The 20388-nt window shown below is 35.5% G+C and overlaps 1 protein-coding gene across 5 annotated transcripts in view; it reads left to right on the top strand.

The window, feature by feature from the left end:
- Positions 1 to 20388, top strand: part of PARD3B (par-3 family cell polarity regulator beta) — a 520784-nt gene that overhangs the window by 176758 nt on the left and 323638 nt on the right. For all 5 annotated transcript variants that reach the window (XM_072418720.1, XM_072418718.1, XM_072418717.1 and 2 more), the window contains 2 exons: positions 7008 to 7211; positions 8642 to 8876. In XM_072418720.1, coding sequence (XP_072274821.1) covers positions 7008 to 7211; positions 8642 to 8876 — 439 coding nt within the window. The remainder of the gene's footprint in view (positions 1 to 7007; positions 7212 to 8641; positions 8877 to 20388) is intronic.

The raw sequence follows: 20388 nt of genomic DNA, 5'->3' as shown, positions 1-20388 counted from the left end.
ATCTAGAGAATGTGGAGATAAAGGAACATGGCCGAGGTCAGCACCATTGTTTTCTCGGCTAGTGAGATGCGCTCCTCCTCCTAGGCATAATGAGGGAAGAACTTCTATTTATAATAATTACATTGAATGCCATCTTTCTGCCCTTTGGCATTGTACCTCATGTATGTGCGTGTTATCTGTTAATATGAGAAAGTGTATACTTTCCAGTGCTCTGGCAGCAGGAACCAATTTATCTCCCTTATTGGTTAGTGTATCCTATTTCCATATTTAATTAAGCAAACAAAATCTATATGGGGCCTTAGTAGAAAGAGACAAATATGAGACAGAAGTAATCACCCGTTAGTGGAATGTTTACTGCTCATTTGTATGAGATGGATCAATTAGGAAACTGGCAGAGCTCTCTTGGGAGATGTGTTTTTGTAATCTGCAAATTTTACCAATCTGTTCTTTTTGACTACATGTCCATGAATGAGCAGTAGAGCAAAGCAATGTGCGTTGTATTTAACAGACAGAATAAAGAAATAATTAAGTAGGATAACACTCACTGATTTTTGGACTTTGCAGTGATAACAAAAAGGGGTCTTCTCAAAAATACTTTACTAAACAAAATTTGCAAGGCTATATAGAAAATTAAACATCTAATCAAATATAACATTATTTAATTTATAAAATTTGATGTCCTTCTAGAAGCAAGCATGGTTCATAATTATAACTAATAATTGGTCGAGCCTTTTGACACCAGACATGACATGGCTTCCAACCAGATGAAATAATGCTTTTAGTTTTCCAATGTAAAATTTGAACTCCTATTCAGTAAATCTGTGCAAAATGTTGCAAATAGCATTCAGATCAGATTTCAGGTAACTAATATTTGATGAGTTAAAGCAGAATTTTACACTCACATGTCCCTGACCTTTTGTGGGGACAAGGATATCTCCCCTCATCCTTGTTGCAGTCTTCGGCCATCTTGCGATCTCCAGGCTGGGATGACGTAACTCCTGTGCAGACGCATGTAAATCTAGGATGTGGCAAACAATGTTGAGCAGCTCATGCAAAGCTCATGAATTTTTGTAATAGCTGAATCGAGTGATCAGACAGGTAAGAATGCTTAATGCAGATTGGACATCGCCTGTTCCTTTCTGCTATCAAGCCCTGCTCACACATTTTTAATCTGGAACTTTGGTTCCACTTAAATGATGATTTCTGATTGGTCTGGATTGTTTCACTTTGTTCATTGTCCTTAAGCAATTTATAAGTACCTCTGGACAGAAAATAGTTCTAATATCCTGAAATACTCAGTGCAGGTAGCAAATGGTGAGCATATGGCAGCACTTTCTTGGCTTTAAATAAAACCTGTTCACAACTGTTCCTTATTTGAGGGTGCACTTTATTTTTGTTCTGATATATACCAATATGTAAACCGTTACTATTTTACCTATGGTAAAGTTACCTAATCTAAAATTTTTACCTTACATAAAAGGGTGGACAAGACTTTTTTATAAAATAAAAATGTTCTCTTCTTATTTAGCTTCAACTACTAAAATGTTACTACCTAAAATAAAGAAAAGGTAGTAGTGAAAAATAATCACACTTTAGGTTTAACAAATCATTAGTGAAATAATAATTTTTATTGGAGGTAATCCTTTTATCTACTTCCAATAAAGTGGATTAAAAGAATGAGAGACTGATGAGTTCCTTATCTTCCCCCATTCTTTACTCTAGTGAATCTAGATGTACCTATTTGCAGGATACTCTGCAAAAATGTAAATCCCCATAATTATAGACTCATGACATTCAGGTATTAAGAAACAAGTTCCATTGTGATCTTAAAGGCATCACAGGTTACCATAGGCCAAAAATTTATTGATGGCTTTCGACACTGAACTAATAAAGGTTATCTGTGATGGCAGTGGTAAAACATACATTTTTCCTGGATATATATTGATTTTTTTCCCCTGCATTTGACTATAAGTGAGACATGTTTTTATCAGCCTTGAATATATAAATTTAGGTTGTCTCTCAAACAGCAGATGGTTGTTTGCATGCTGAGCAATTCTGTACAGTTTTCTGTAACTCTGCCTAAGGATTAATCATGTTTTACACAATGATACACTGTTTAATCATTTCATAAAATTATCACTAATTCTGATATAGTTTTGGTTGGGCAGTACAAGATGTGTTCTATATCTCTGTACAATCATTTGACACACCCAACACAATCAGGAAGGAATCTCTACAACAACTAAAAACCTGTGTGTTAATATAACCCTGATATTATTAGATTTATAAACATAGAAGAGGACAACCCCATTTCAACTTTTTACAGAATTACATAACTTCATTTTTTGCCATTGTTTTAATTTTTGTCTGATATTTCTTAGGGAAGTAGGGATGTATAATTTATACTATCATCTATTGTTCTGTTATGTAAAAAACCTTTCCCAACTGTTTCATTACATTTAAATATAATTGTTTATTGAAACAAGAGTTTTCCACTTTCTCTGTCCAGCAAGTGTCATCATTTACTGAAAAAAAACCTACCCAGTACTAGTGTATAAAATGTATAGGGAGCTTTGTAAAACCAGTTGATATTGTAGGCAGAAGCTCAGAGGAGTATCTTTCTCAATTGACCAAAGCTGATTAGTTCCCAGTTCTTCAATAGCAGTGGGGGACCCCTAATAGTAGTCTTCACTTCTGCATGTCTCCACCCAGATATTTATTACTGTATTAAAAAAGAAAAATAATTTTTTGGGATTCAAAAAACAGCACACATGCCATTTTTACTTTCCACAGATTTAATATGAAGGTATAATTAAAAACAATCTCCATCACCATTCAAGACTGTAACTAAGGATTTCTGGTTAGTGCCTATAATCTGAAAGTTTAACCCTAGCAACCTTTTAGGTGGCTTAGCTAAAATGACTTGCATTCATTTATTTAATTAAAAGGATGAACTGGATTCCACAGAGTGAGTCCTTTTGTGTTTATTTTTTCCTTTTCCAAACTCAAGACATGGTAATTATTCCCCTGTGACACTTGCAGTAATATCACTGAGAGCTAGGAATTCCTTAAGATTATACAAGGGCTCTAATGTAAAACTCTAAATCTTAGAGTGCAGATGTGAATTATGTTGTTATTAAAAATTATAGCCTTTGACTTTATTTCCATTTAATTATTGAAAGATTTATCAGCAAATAGCAAGTTGTGTCAAAGTGTGCTCAGATCTTTGTTAGCAGCCAACTGCTTTTGTGATATCAGATTGGTCTCTAAAATTTTGCACTGGTCTATACCCAGTGAGAATAATGAACTATCACACGCCTATTATGGACAGGAAAAAACATATTTTCAGATTTTTTAATGCAAGTTGGCGTGTTAATTATCCTAAAAATGTATATTCCCTGTTTCAGTTAAAACATTTTTCATGCAACCTGCTAGACAGTAGTAGAGGGCGTGTGAGGGAATGACTAGGTCCTACATTTAACTTTCCCTAGTTCCTGCATATAGATCAATGTGTTGTTAATCTACTCGGATTTGGGCAGAGTTATCGTCATCTAAGCAGCTACAACAACAGTAGGAGTGACAACACTGCAGTTACTTCAGTTCTGCATGAAGTGGGTTGTCATTAAATCAAATTGAATTCCTATCATCATCCCAATCATTCAGGTAACAATATTTTAACCAGGAGCACTAAATTTGTAACAAGTTGTCCTGCTCACTTTTTTTTTTTTTTTACCAACAGCCTACAGCACCCCCCAACTCAACTCAACTCAAAAATTCTAGGGAGAATACGGAGTAGTAGTCCACATTACCTGTGTGATTTTGTTGAATTTTTTTTTGTGCTACTTAAAATGAACTTATAAAATATATATATATGTTATAAAATAACATTTTTTGAAAAGAAAGATATAACACATTTTTATTATTTTGTGAAACAAGAATTTCAGTTGTCTCTTATTTCAAATATTTTAGAGAAGAGACTATCAGAGAGAAGAGGTTAAGTGGATCAGCTCTGATTTTCTCTGAGATGGCCACAAGATCAAACAAGTACAGCCTGGTGATGGTATCAAGTCACAGAATTCCCTTTGCAAACAAATTGCTTATGTTTTATGGTTACATGTTGTGCTGTACAGAGTAATCATATGGAGGATCAGTATTCTCCATAGAAAATGTTTTAAGCTAGTTGGGATTCATCTGTAGGTGGGTGATGACCCCTGTATTGTGCCCCAACTTCTCAGTAATCATCCAAAAACAGCCGGGTGGCTACTGAAAAGTTCTGGGTGATGCACCCAGCTAAAAGGGGCTGGGGTTAGAACCCTGGAGGATCATTTGGATCACATAGCAAGATCAGAAGACCTGTCAATAAATGTTCATCCAAAAAAATCAACCTTTTCTGAGATCTTTTGCTGTCCTGTGTTTAACTCCTTGTTCATAGCTGCTTTACTTAAGGTACGTTAACCAGAGTTCAGCTTTAACTCGGCGTGTTTGCTCTGTAAAATGACCCTTTATGCCTTCACTAGTAACTGTTTTTGCCTTTAGAGTTGCTCAAAAGTGGAGCATAACAAGCTGGTAAACCGTTGTCTTACTTCTGCTATTACAAAAACTGCAAAACCCTTTGTTCCCTGTATTCACTAAAGCTGAATACACACACTTTGAAAACATTTTGGCTGGAACAAGCCTTCCTGTCCTGTACACATCATGTTTCTAAATCTATTCCTGAACTTTCCAATTTGAGAGTAATGGTAGGTCTTGGTATAGTAATTAGTGAACAAAGAGAAAAGTTGCAACCTAGCAACCACATATCTGTTTTCTGTTGTGGATTTGCATATCTTGGTAGTAACTGCAAAGTTATTGTGCTTTTTTCTACAATAAAATCAAATGCATATTTTGTTGTTTTGAAATATATGTATTATAAAATAAAACATTTTCAAGCCTTGCTATACATTGCAAGCATTTGGGATCGCTTGTTCCTAAATCTGTATTCGTCAGGCAATTTCATTCGAATCATTACTGATTCATGTACATACTCCAGTGTTTGGCTGATTAAGGAACAGCACTGACCAAATATATTAAAACAACAGAACCCTTATTAGCGGATTGCTAGTGATTACAAGGATTCTGAAACCATGGTATTTACTCTCAAGTAAAGCAATAAAGCGAAAATCCAGCCAAAACTGTCATGTTTCTTTTGCTGTTTCATTCCCCTAGGGGCATTCATTCTCCTTGCCAGTAGTGAGTCCGGAACTTATATTGTGTTTTTATTATTCTTAAGGTGCGTACACACTTCCAATTTTTATCGTTCTAATCGAACGACGAACGATCGATTGGGCAAAAAATCGTTTGTAAAAAAGTAACCAACGACGCCGACGAACGAGGAAAGTCGCTGGAAACGAACGACCGGACCGACGGATCGGATTGGACGACGATCGTTGAACATCGTTCGTGTGTACGGTCGTTCGTTGATCGTCCATGTTCAGAGCATGCGTGATGAACGAACGTCCGTTCACTTTCCTGTCGTGCACATAGTTCCTCTATCGCTCAAACGATCGTATCTGTTGTGTGTACAATATCTACGAACGATCGTGTCGTTAACTCTATGTGCAGGATCGGTGCTATACGATCGTTCGTATATATCGTGCATGAACGTTCGTCGTTCGTTTTCCAACGATAATAATTGGAAGTGTGTACGTAGCTTTAGTGTCTTCCTTATCCCTTTAACACCTGTTTACTTAGTTTTAAAATTTTGTATCATAGAGATGGGAAGCTACAAATTTTGACAACAAAACCTAATAGCATGACACAATATGTGGCCACAAATTAACCATAAATATCTGTATTAATGTGTACTTTAGCTGTACATTTTTTTTACTACTAAAAATATTTATTGATACTATTAGAATATATTGATATTTGTTCATTTAGCCTAAAGGGGCCTAGCTGTCCACTTTTATAAAAATGTAAGATAATGTTACTTTACTACTTTGGTTATCCCATCTGGTTCCTTTTATGTTTATTGACCTTAAAACGATTACATTGGATAAAAGAGAGAGTGAAAAAAGTCTATACAATTTGGGTGGTCTTCACTTTCATACTCATACACTTGATATTACACATGCAACCTGAGCTGGACAAAAACCTGTGGAATTCAGTCTTGTTATGTGTGCTTGTTGAGACATTAGTCTATCTAGATAATGTGCAAATAACCATTTGAAAATAGTTTTTCCTATCTGCACAGGTGCCCTTTTAATAAAAAATAATAATAAATTCTACCAGTAATATTACCCTGAACAGTATTTTTGTGAGTTTCTTCGATGTGTTTTGACTTCCTATTAGAACTATTTCTATTTACTTTATTTGGCCGTTTTGTCTTTTGAATGTTTAAGGCATATTAAAGAGGTTAATTAAAAGTGGGGGGAATAGTAGTACAGTGATGCTGGTGACCAAACATTATTAAAATAAAGAAACCTTATAATTAGCAAGGTGTAATATAGAGTCAGAGACTAATTAATATTACCTCAATATACTAATAGTACATAGTTTGAACTGAATTTTTAGAATTGCTTTATTTGGATTGGCTAATTCTTGATAAAATGACATGCTATTGCAGAGAAACATCCACAAACGCCTTTATCAGGATGATGGCTGTTGCTAAATTTTTAACTTTCGTGATTTTAATGAACCAGAGTTTCTAGAAAGGTGATATTATGTAAAAATATATTAAGAAATTCACTAATGTTCTTTTCTAAAATGCCACATACGACACACAATGCATGTGTATAGAGAATTTATTTAGTGAAGTGAAGACCACTTTCCTTCTCTCCAAGTACAGATTTTTAATCAAACCTAAACCCACGAATGTATTGGATACTGTTTAAATATTTGGTAATTGAGTTGCTCTGAGAACAAAATGATGTGCATGGTTAGGGAAATTTAAATGTCTGTTAGAAAGATTTGCACTAAGCCAATACAAATATCTTTATATCTCACCTATGCTATTTTTTTTATTGTAGATTCTCCTGGAAAGGACCTTGGTCCACGTCTGGGACTTAAAAAATCCAGTTCGCTGGAGAGTCTACAAACAGCTGTGGCAGAAGTCAAGAAGAATGAGCTTCCTTTCTACAGACCTAGACCACATATGGTCCGTGGTAGGGGCTGTAATGAGAGCTTCCGAGCTGCAATTGATAAGTCTTATGATGGACCAGAAGCCGAGGAAGGTAAGTTATTTATATATTGTACATGTACTGTATATGATTAACAGGCCTAGGGATATCTAAGCTCAACAGGATCAGGTATCTATGTAACATGGAAAATTTAATTTAAGGTTAATTCATTATTTGATCCCACGTAAGGCTAGGTACACACGTGCAATAATTATCACTTGAAAACAAACGATCAGCAATTTTTCACGATTATTTTGAACGATCCTATTGTGCACAATTCTGTACATGCTGTAACGATATGATCGTTCAAAAATAATCCACCAATAATGTACACACTAGATAGGATCGTTCAAACGATGCATGAAGTGACATGTACAGGAAAAACTGTATTACAGAACAATCCAGGATCACTGAACGATCGTACACACAATAGATTACAAACGATTGTCGCCCAATCAGATGCACTTGTTTGTTAACAATTATCGAACGATCTTTCGTGGATCATTTGTTTCCAGTGACAATTATTGCACGTGTGTATGCAGCCTAAGGTGGCCTAAACCATCCTTTATTTTACTATTGTTTTGCTTTTTGATCACAGCTGCTGTGAGGTCTTGCAAAATGTCATCCATTGGGCTTGTAATAAGCCTCTAGTGTACCCAGTTTCTCAATTTAAGAAATCCATGTAGGATATTACTCAAAAATATAAAAATAGAAGATGGTCTGTTTCCTTCACTTTTCCACCTTGGATCTAATTTTATGGATATACAGGGCAGACCAGCTAGGACTGGAGACACATTTTCTAAAAAGGGGACCAGCTATTGGACAGAGTCAAGAAGCATAAAGACCGAATGGGAGCACAAAGCCATTGATGTATGTATCCTGAGAAGCTTGGGGCTGCTCCTTCTGTGCATGCCTGAAATTAGGCATTTGCAGAAGGGGCTTTTCGGTCTCTAAAAAAAAAAAAAAAAGTGCTGATCTCATGCATGCGCCTGATGCTTCCTCTACTCTGGAACAAAGCCAGAAACCAGGACAAGGCAGGACTGAATTATTTTGATGTGAGCCCACCTCCTTCCACTTAGTTGGCAGTGTAAACATCCTCACTGGGTCTTTTTCTGGTTTCGAATGGCCATTGGCATTTTGACTGTTGCTTGCTTGTACTTTAAATTAGGAAATATGTAAATTGAATGTGCTAATTGATTTCTTTGAATTGCTTTTAACAGACCATTTGTTAGTAAATTTGATAAAGATTTAGCCAGTGTCTTCTTGACCTTTTCATTGTAAGAATATGTATGAGGTTATGAGTTTAGTTTGTCATGGTACATGACGTGGTTCATTTGATGGATCCAATGACCAGCTGTAAAAAAAACGAACAAAAAACAAAACCTACTACTGCCTTTTTTATTTTCTTAAACACTTGGTGATTTATTTGAATGGCAACAAATGTGCACAGAATGTATAACTGATTTTTATGTCTTTTCTTGAAGATCGACTTTCTAATGTAAGTTCTCACTCTGGACGAGCATCCCCAAATAGTGAGTCAGCCCAAATAGAAAATGCAGAGCAAGAAGATACTGACAAGGCAAAAAAAGACAAGAAAAAGAAAGATAAGAAAAAAGATAAAGAAAAGGATAAAGCAAAAGTAAAAGATAAGAAAAAGAAAGAGGAAACTGATGAACAGGAAAAGAAGGCTAAGAAAAAAGGATTTGGTGCAATGCTAAGGTATGTTAGTACTCTCAGTTTAATCAATGGCATACATGAAAATATGAGATTCTTGTACAATAACCTCTGTACTGGTGTTATTGGTATGTTTCATTGTAAAAGGTCTGTTATACTTATTTAGGGACACAATACATTTAACTGTCAAATGCCAAAACTTTAGTAGTCAGTAGGCTTTGGAATCTGACATTGAATGACAAGGACAGGGCTGAAAGCTGGAAGGGGTTGGGCTTAATCTTACATTTATGGGAAAAGCTAACCCATAGGACCCTGTAAACCTTGATTGGCATTTGCCAGAGAACACCAGAAATGGTAGGTTTTCTAATCCCAGATGAGAGCAGGTTCACACTAATCTTATATAAAAGACAAAAAATTGCTGGAGAAATTGTGGTGAATGGTATTATGCCTACAAAATCATCAACAGGACATCATTGATGAGTTGGTGGAGGGTGCGACACAGACCTGCACATGCTGGCTTATGGTAATATGACTCCTGTTGGGTACTGGACTGAAATCCTCAAACCCATGGTCTGACCTTAAAATGGTTTAGTGAGGCCTGCATTTCTCCTGGTGCGGGGATATAAGAAGTAGGGTCAAAACCTGGTTCTGACTTGTTGATTAAAGGCTGCCTGGAAAAGATTTCCCAGGGTACATCCATAATATATATATATATATATATATATATATATATATGTATTTCACACCCACATATATATATTTTACAAACCCTAACTTGTAGAACCTATTTTTCATGGATCATCTCACAGTAACTTGATAATTTGCCCAAAATTCAATCTTTATCTGAATATTGACACAACTTGTTTCTGGGCAGGTCTGGCTAATGAGGCATCCCAAAACAAACAGTTGGTGAAATATTTTATGTTTAAGTATCCTTGCTGTTAATAGCTTTCTACTTGCTTCTGGTTAACAGAGCAAACACGCACTGCAAACCACAGGCAGTGCTGATATCTGAGTTCACAAAAAAGTACTAAAAAAAGTATCTTTGCAGGTGCTTCATTCTCTATTTCTGTGAAAAACACATATTCCCTGTAATTTTACACCTAATAATTGCTTTAAAATTTAAATGAGAACTTAGTCCTAAATTAGAGATGCTATCATCAATTTGATCTTTTTTTATTTGTTAAAAAGTGTTGCTGGTATTTTCTTATACTATATGCTAAAGTACACTAGATAAAATGTTGTATCAAGAGACATATCAATATAAAATATTTTTTGATTAATCAGTACAGAGTACATTTCAAGTGGAGGCAAAGGATAACCACTTACCAGTGAAAAGAACAGTTGTTAACCTAATCCTTAAGGCCAACTTTTCATATTAGCCAGACTTAAACTTTAAATGTACCTTAAACTAACCCTAACCCTTAAAGGTTAACTCCAGGCCAACAGCTACATACACAACTAAATTGCGGGCTGTTTTTACTTGCCAAAAAAGTATTTTTTTTATCACACAGGCTTGAGATTAAAGCTACGTACACACGGCAGATTTTTATCGCCCGATAATCGGCATCGGCCAATTATCGGGCGAAAATCTTCCGTGTGTAACAGCAATATGGTTTTCTGTATTTGTTTATATCTATATATGTTTCTTGCTCATTAAGTGCAAGGCTGATCAAAAACTAAATTGTGTGCTATCCATGTCACTTTTCAGCCAATTTTCTAGAATTCTAAATTCTTAAAGCTGGGCAATTTGTTTTCAATTATTAACTTCCCTTTTTACACCGGTCATTAATATTTTAGATTTTTTTTAGCTGTGTTAATTTGCCAATTTTCCTTGGAGCAAAGAACCACAGTGATTTAAATGTTTCATTCTAGTTGGAGAAGAGAAATGGCCCTTTTTTATCATTACTGTTATGGGCTTGTGCTCAGAATGATACTTTTTATGACCAGCGGTGTGGAGTCTGTAATGGAATTGCAGAGTGGATAGTATAATATACAGATATTGACTTCCATTAAGCCGAGCAGTGTGAAGGCTAGAATACATTATATATAAAATATATTTTAGAGCAGTGTTGCTTACAAAGTTTAGCATCTGAGGGGAAGGTTTCAATATATTTTTTAAAAAAAAGTAAAGATATAGTTGGACTTACAAAGATGTTTCTCTTTCCCAATACAAGTTGGGATGAAAGAAAGATATAATAATTATTAAAAATAGGGATGTTCATTTTTTTTAAAAAAAAGAAGCAGACCAGAAATGTATGTGCAAAAGTGGTAGGAGCACTTTTATGTTCTCATAAAATAGAAAAGCTATGTGGTTCTTTATGGCCAGGCTAAAATGCAGAAATGTTTTAGGTTGAGAGGCAGTTTTTGCCATAGAAACACATTATTGTAAAAAAAAAAAAAGCAGAATTAATTTTTGTTTGCACATAAGTGCAAAGTGGTGCCTTTAAGGTAGAAAACCCATTTTATGCCTTTTCCTAAACCTTGTGTTCTTCTTTGCCTTCCTTCTTTTGTATGTATTCAATAAATGTCTAGAACCTAGGCGTATTGAATAAGACACTGGAAAAATAAACATGTCCAGAGTGCAGAAACTCACAGTAGCCTAATTAGTATTATCTTCCTCTGTTTACAGTAATCAGAGCAGTAAATGATGATTACTGATTTCTGTTTGTTCCTGTACCTGCCACTTTACTTTTTACCTGAAAGGCCAGCTCTGTCCCATGCACTTATTTTACAATTGTGTGTCAGATGTCACGTTGAATCCTATGCTAGTTCATATTTCTTGAGGACATGGAAAGATAATACCATATTCCTGGGAAAATTAGGACATTTATATCGATAACTTTGGTGAATTTCTAGTTATCAATTCTTAGTAGCCTAAAAAGATATTCCACCAAAATTTGTTTCAAATATACTGATCCTTTGTTAATCTAATTTTTAAACTCAGTCTAATACCTAATCCTTTTACAAAACTGAACTTAGTCCAAACCAGTGTGTCGGTTACTAGCTGCCTCCTTTTGCTTAAATATCACCCCATTACTGCTACATTATTAGTGTATTTTTAGTGATGTAACAACAACAGGGAGACACATGCACTCCACAGTTCAAAAAGAAAAGTATTGGAAAAAAGGAAGTGACTAAGGAAATAACTATGGATCTCCAAATAAGGGTACATTTGCATACACTTTTTGTGCCAATGGCATAAAAGATGGTAAGGATGAAATGAAAATTGCTGTATTTAAGCTATGTCCCATGAAGTTTTAGATTTGATTTAGTAAATTTGTCCAAAAAAATGAAACTTGTTTGAATAGAAATATAGAAGTGTCATTGTGGGTCAGTCAAAGGGTTCACTGTAAATCTGACAATTGCTGGCCTGACCTCACTTAACAGGCCCAGTGCACAAAGTGACTCATTTTTAAAGATTATGAAACTTTAAATTACTGAGATGTTATTGAAAATAATATACTGTATTCCAGCATGATTTAAGACTGCTGTCGGGCAGTTAGTCAGATTTCTGGTGACTTCTGACCCCCTGACAGGCCACCTTAAGGGTCAGGTAAAATAATGGTATTTAGGATGAACAAGGGGAAAATATGTATCTTTAAAAAGCAAGCCACTACTGTTATATTAATTAATTAAAAGCTGAGTAACACAAACTAGTTCTTTTAAAGTTCTAGTAAATCACTTGTAACTTGGGAAATGTTGCTCAACAAACAAAATATCTGACTGTTTATAGTACCTTTTTTCTCTATCCAATCTCTTGCTTGGCTCATTGTTTTTATGATCTGCTTTATATTCAATGAACACTGTTTAAAATTATTGCACAGTCAAAAGGTGCATGGGCATGAAGTGGCTGGAATTCATTATATATGTACTTGCAGAATTTCCCCTGAAATATGTTATCTGATATAATATCTAATAATTTATAGCTATATTTGGTTGCCGCTTAGACCAAAGACAGGAATAAACTACTTGCAAGTTCAAAGCCTTATCTTGCACTCAGTGTACTGTCATAAATCTTCGGCCATGCCGTGGTGCTAAAAGCTGAATTGGATTAAATGGATTGGTAAAAGACAATGAAAAAGCAGAATGCTGAGTGGACAGATGTCCTTTTTTAACTTCAGACAGAATAGTTAGTGCTCTGTATCAGCCAGCAGAATAAGCAATTTGTCAAGAACAGTGACAATAATATAGAGGAATAGAACATTGCTTGAATCCCAATGTCATCCTCACCTGGAGCACGGCAAGGCGGTTTTATTTCTATATCTAGCCAAAGTAAATTGGGGATCTCTGATAAATACCACTATGTATAGTGTACCTAATCTTTTGTTTTTGCTTAAGGCATTTGTATTGTTTTATTGATTTTGATTACTTATTATTTTCATTGATTTCATTTTAATGCCAATCATGCATGAGCAAATTCAAAGTTCACTATTGCAAACGATTCTTTATCTGCCCAAATACCAAATAGTCATCTATTACTTACTGCAAGTGCATTGTATTACTGACAATCCAAATTATTTTACCACTACTATTCTAGATCTTGTTCTCATAAGTGATTGTATGGAAAGAGGATGGATTATTACATGATGGACTAAACCCATAGAACAAACATAACATATATCATACATTATATAATAGTTCCACTTACTAGGCTTAATATGTGGTGGTTGTACTGTCTTTATCCAATAATCCTGCAAGTAGCACACTTCTTGTCCCTGGGTAGCAATGCGTACTCCTCCATTGTATCTGTAGAGGGAGTCATGGTTATCACCGGGGCTGCTCTACTTATTTAGACTACAAATAGGTCTTTCTCTGTTTATCTTTGTGACATGGGAGGGTAAGTAGTTTACAGAACGCAGCTAAAAGATATTTGTGCTTACAGTTTTAGTAAGTGATAAGGGCACGGCATTTCTGGCAATATCAACATTTATATTCTATACTTGCTGAAATGATCTTAGCTTGAAAAATATATTTTTTAATATATTAAGTTTCTTTTCTGTGGTTTAAAAATTTATTTAGCTGCTAATGATAACTCCAGGTTTTTCTTTGTCTGTCTCTGGCGCTACACAGACCAATATTACTTTTCATTTTTCAGGATTTTTATGGTAGTTTGGTTTTTTGGTCTTTTGGCCTTACACTATACCTTACATCCACATAGCCGTACACATATTTGGAAATTATCCCAACAAATATGATATCATTGCAGGAAAAGCCTATAATTTGACTTACATCTGCAGAAGAATTACTCTTTTTAAAACAAAAAAGACTTACATTAACTTTTAAACTTTTATGTTTTTTGGAGTCCATACACTAACCACATGAGGCCAATTATTATTAATATTTTATACAGTTATTTGTATAGTGCCAACATAATAAGCTCTGCTGTACATAAATAGGGGTTTCAAATGACAGATACAGACAGTGATACAGGAGGAGGAGAGGGCCCTGCCCAGAAGGGCTTACAATCTATGAGGGCTACCAAAGAACCCACCTAACTGCCTTTCTAACCATAGGTGGCTACCAATGCACCTGGCTGTTCCTTGTTTTTCATCTGGCCTACCAACTTATCTGGCTACCTGTCCAACTACATGTGTACTACCAATGCCCCTGGATGCCTTTCTAACTGCATCTGAGCTACAAGTGCACCTAGCTGCTCTTTGGTCTTCATCTGCACTACAAATACAACTGGCTTACCTTTATTCTTTATCTAGCTTACCAATGCACCTGGCTGCCCTTTGTTACTAATTTGGGCTACCAATGCACCTGTCTGCTCTTTGTTCCGTACTTGTGCTACCAACTCTCCTTGCTACCACACCAAAAGAGTAAACCACCATAAAAATCATGACCACTACACCTTATGTTGACACCATGCTTCTGTCTTCTCCTAGAAGAAATGTTCCATATTGTCCATCCATGCTTTCTCCTTCGCATAAGAGGTGTCAGATTTGTCTCAGCTCTGCTGTGTCCGGGAGTGCAGCCATTGTCGTCACTCTATAGGGGCAGCGGTGTTGTCACTTAGGACTTCATGTGCTTTGCATGCATCTTAAACGTCTGGAAACATCTGTAAAACATATTAAAAACTTTTGTCTAGATATTTTTAAGCAGTTGTAATCTCTTTTCATTAAAGTCTGCAGAGGCGGGAATCGCTCATAAAATCTACAAAGAATGTTTGGATCACAACAAGATAACACTGCCACCTCCTGCCACCTGTACAGTAAAGCTATGTACACACGTGCAATAATTATTGTTTAAAATGAACGACTATTGACCGTCCGATAATCGTTAACAAAAAAAGTGCACAATAACGCTGATGAACGAGGATTGTCGCTTGAAACAAACGACCGTCCCGGCGGATCTGATTGGGGGAGGATTATTTCTCCTTTACATGTCACTTCCTGCATCGTTCAAACGAGCATATCTAGCGTGTGTACATTATTGGTGGATTATATTTGAACGATCGTATTGTTACAGCATGTACAGAATTGTGCACATTCCGATTGTTCAAAATAATTGTGCATAATCGTTGATCTGTCGTTAGTCATTCATTTTTCAACGACATTTATTGCACGTGTGTACCTAGCCTAAACAGACTCATTTATTCTAATCTTATCTTATCTTTTACAGGCAAAATGTCTGATTTTACCGCAGGTCTGATTTTTTGTTATTAAACAAGTTATTGCATTACTTTTTATTTTTGCTTTAGAAAAAAAGATGTATGAATACATAGAATAAGAAGTTTTATCAATGTCTAAAGTGGATTATAACATTTTAATTGTTACTAATATAGGTAAAATTTCAGACATTAACCAGAGTTTTTCTTTTTTGCATTATCCCAATTGTTATTGCTAGCCCTAATAATAGGAGCTTCCTGCAGTGTAGGAAGCTCCGAGATTCCATCACCTCACTCTGTATTTAGCAGTTCTTGCTCAGCTTTTTTGTTACCATAATTATTCTAGAGTACAGGGATATAACTAAAGGTGCGTACACACTTCCAATTTTTATCGTTCCAATCGAACGACGAACGATCGATTGGGCAAAAAATCGTTCGTAAAAAAGTAACCAACAACGCCGACGAACGAGGAAAGTCGCTGGAAACGAACGACCGGACCGGCGGATCGGATTGGACGACGATCGTTGAACATCGTTCGTGTGTACGGTCGTTCGTTGATCGTCCATGTTCAGAGCATGCGTGATGAACGAACGTCCGTTCACTTTCCTGTCGTGCACATAGTTCCTCTATCGCTCAAACGATCGTATCTATTGTGTGTACAATATCTACGAACGATCGTGTCGTTAACTCTATGTGCAGGATCGGTGCTATACGATCGTTCGTATATATCGTGCATGAACGTTCGTCGTTCGTTTTCCAACGATAATAATTGGAAGTGTGTATGTAGCTTAAGAACCTAAATTGATATGTTTGAACTTCTACATGTGATTTGGTTACCGGAACCATCATATTATATCTGCCACCTTAAACTAAAATCTATCCTTGTGTCAATCTAATTTTATTACATCAGGAATAGAAAGTTGTTATAAAAACACACAATTCATATCAAATGAAAAATACCATGGAAATTAAAAGTGTATTTTTTGATGTTTAACACTAAAATATATTCAAAAACAGTATCAGTATCTATAAAGCAAGTATGTTAGTTGGTTAGTTTTAAAGCAGCCTTTTTAATTAAGAGCTAGAACCTACATTGCTACAGCCAAGGTCATTTAAGTTGCATTAAATGTCTCCATCCTTAATATTTAGGTCAGTATGATTTTTGTACTAGTATATTTCTTTACTGAGCTTCATGAGTCACTCTATGGTGAGCTCAGCAAGAATGATAGAACTTATCAATGTAATCTTCTTCCTAAGAGAGATTCAATCACCCTTTAAATTAAATTTCCAATCACTTGGTCCCTGATTAGAAAATAAGTCAGTCTTCAGTTTCTCCAAGCCCATTTAATGTTAACCTCCCGTGTAATTATCTTTCTTCCCCATTGTTTCTTTTCATTTGTTATTCTGACACCACACCCAGACTCATGGAAAAATTACATGGGACATATGTAGAAAAACATTTCATCAAAACTGATAAAATAGTTAAAACTTTATAACTATATTATCATCTTTTAAGTGTATTAATTTTATTAGAGTTTACTGCAATATGTATTAGAGACTAATATCATACAGTAGGAATGTAACAACCCAACACCTTTGCTAGTCAAATTAGCACTGCATCCTGTTCAGATATAGGCTTTTTCTTTTTTTCTTCTTGATAGTCATGTGATATTTAATAATCAAAGGGTTTTTTATGGTAATTGTGGGGCTATTTATATATAAAGACACTCCAGTTATAACACAAGAAGCAAACATTTTTAAGGAACAGACATTTGTTTAACTTGCTGTAAAATGTTTTCCAGGTTGTTGAATGATGTCTGGTATTTGAAAGCTTGTGTTCACTGAAATTGTAGGAGTAAAGAACAGATGGGCTTGTTGCTACACTCTGTGTGCAACATGACATAATAAGTTATCTGGCCCCCTATGAGCTAAAGACCCAGAATACAGATTCAAGATAAAGACCTAGTTCTCCCTTTGGAGAGACAAATGCACAATCTGAAAATGGGGAGAATTCTCTATTGTATGTGAATGACTAAATATATTTTAAAAAGCCTCTGGTTTTCTTTAAAATTTGCATTTCTTGCAACATCAGGTAATTCTGCCTCTTCATTCGTGGATGCTTCAAAAATACCATCTTGCTACAGTACCACTTTGTAGCATTATATCCCCTGGTGCTTTTCACCTCCCTTTCAGTCACACAGTGTGTTATCAGTATTGTCTGCTTTCAATAGCTTGCACTTCAGGTATAAGAGCTCTAAATACATCCTGAGTACATGATAATGAAAGCTAAACTGTAATTAGGCATGTGACAATAACTGCTCATGTTTAGTGCCAATGTGTTCTTTGTTTTACTTACCTAATCACAGCCTAGAGCCAGATTATTTATATCTGAAGGAAGAACTTAGTTTTTAAAAAAATATCAGTAAATATATCAAAGGTTGTGTTTAATTGTAACCTGCAGCAGGTGAGGGAACCAAAGTAGGTCCTAACAGGTGGCCTAAGGTCCCAGAAATTTAGGAGGGGGATGGGGTCATGGCTGTCTGCTTACAGTTTCACTATAATGTAATGAAGTAGCTGTAGGAAGGTGTATTTCCATCCCCATCTTACAGAAAGTATGCATAGGAGACATATTGTTCAAATGTATAAGTGTCGATCCTGTGGTGAGGCTCAATGAAATGAAAGCAAAACAGAGTCCACAATTCACTCAGTTCACCACTGACTGCAATGTTAGCTGCACTTCGATAGTTACCCACTCTCTTTATTTTAACTTAAGTCTCTGTGATGTCTAAACTTGTATAGAATTGCATTGAGTGCAGTGGAAGATTTTGTATTTGAAACTCACAGAATAAAAATTGTTGATATAGGAGCTCTGCTGTGGCACTGACACAAGCTTGACGTTTATTTAATCTATTGATGTATGCTGAAAGTCTAGATTGGAAGACATGTATCACACATTAGTGGTAACATCTACACAGAACATAGTGATATATTGTTTATTGACAAGCCAAAAAACAAAAAGAGTAATTTTAGTGCATGTGATGTTCCATTGGTAAATAGAAGTTAATTGGACTGCTAATATTCAGCCGTCCCTTTCCTTGGAAACAAGGCTACTTATTTAAAGTGTCCTTTGATGTATTCAATACCAGATTCATCTGCTTCCTAAACCATGTATAGTGAGCGGATAAAACTATTTTGACTTCATTGTAAAGTAATAAAATAAATATATGTTGGGATCAGGGCTGATGAACTCACGAGGAAAAAAAAAAAAAAGAAAATGTAATTTGCCACCTTGCAGATTTTTATTGGATTCCCTATTACCAGCCAGTATACGTGCCTTCTGTTGAGGGATGAGGTTGGTTTATTAGATACGGTGCACAGGCATATCTTAGAGATTTTATTTATTTTTATTTTAATACATTTAGATCTTTTGGATGCAACATATTTTCCTTGTTGGTGTTAGATTCCATTATGTAATGCGGCTGGACTGTTTTCACAGATTGTATATGGTTGGCCTTGCAGTCACCTGTGTTTATCTGCCCTTGAGTTTAACTAGTTCTGCTTTAGAAATAAACGATGTGTCTTTTCTTTTAGAAACTGTAATTTTCGTACCAGTCAATAAAGAAAGACTTATTTTGTTTTCTAACCTATAAGAAGATAGGTGTTATATTTTATATGTCATGTGTTGTTCTTTTTATTAAAAGGGTTTTGTAGTTTCGATTTTTCTAATCCACTCTGGAATCTCTTGTTATAAAACTATAAGGTTTAATCACAAATAATACTTCACTTGAGTATTATCTTTGTAGTTGAGTTCCAACCACTGTTTACAGTAATTCTACATAAAACAGGATGGCAGCATAATGGCCTTATGGCACCCAAAGAAACCAATACCCCATAGTCTGCCTGTTTTGCAGTATGAGTCTGATTCTTAGTCTGAGTTGTATGGTGATCTGAAATGACCATTTCCATGTAGGAAGTCAGTGCTGGACCTGATGCCTGTGGGGGTTTGTATCATGCCACCTGACCATTCTATAGCGTCTGCCTAGTTTAAAGCAGAACTAGACTAAAAATAAAAAAAATTACACTTACATTTATTCCCACAGATCCCTCAATGGCGCTGGTCCTTCCCACGATCCGGTCCTTGAATTTCTCTTTGTTCTTATCTTCTTTCTAAGTCACCTGATCTCGCACTGCGCAGGTGTGAGATTGGGTGATGTAGCCACTGTGAAGAGGAAAAAAAAAGAGAGCCAATCTCGCTCAACATGAAGTGAAAATGAATTATTTAAGTTTTAAAATGTAAAAGCTATTAGAGCTATTCAAGTAGTTGTCAGATGGAATCTGTCTGTGCTTCTTGCTCTCAACTCTGCAGCAGCCCAAACAGGCATGTTTATGTACAAACCTATGGCATAACTTTATTGCAAGGTATAAAAGATGGATTCACAGTATGGATGGCTATGATTAGTAATAAAATGGGTCATTTTGTTCTGCATTTAATTTGATAAAGGATATACATTAAAAGTAGCAATTTGGGCCATTTTTGTTTAAAGTAACTTTATACACTGGAATTCCAGTAAAGGGTACTTTTGTGCTTTACTCACATTTAATTTAGAGGAAATCTGTGCCGAAACAAATCAGGGCTGTTGCTGCAGACTAATATACTGACACACAACAAGAATACAGATTAAGAGTTCCACCTTAGCTACTTAGTTGTTCCTAATCAGTGACCCAGAAAAAATGGAAATCAAAGGATCAGTGTGACAGTCAGGCAATTAGCAATTTTAAAAAGATAAATCGCCAATGACAGTCATTGTTATTTTAGCATGAAAGAAAAATCTTCAGGATTTCTTAGGATGCTGTAAAAAGCTGCAAGCCAGTTAAGATTGTCAAACCCTAGAATGCAATGTTCTCTAATTGTTTGAAGACGTAGTATTAATTTTGAATAAATGG

This window comes from Pyxicephalus adspersus, chromosome 7, assembly GCF_032062135.1.
Source record: "Pyxicephalus adspersus chromosome 7, UCB_Pads_2.0, whole genome shotgun sequence".
NCBI lineage: Eukaryota > Metazoa > Chordata > Amphibia > Anura > Pyxicephalidae > Pyxicephalus > Pyxicephalus adspersus.
The sequence above is the reverse complement of the archived record's forward strand: the minus strand, read 5'-3'. Positions and strand labels throughout refer to the sequence as shown.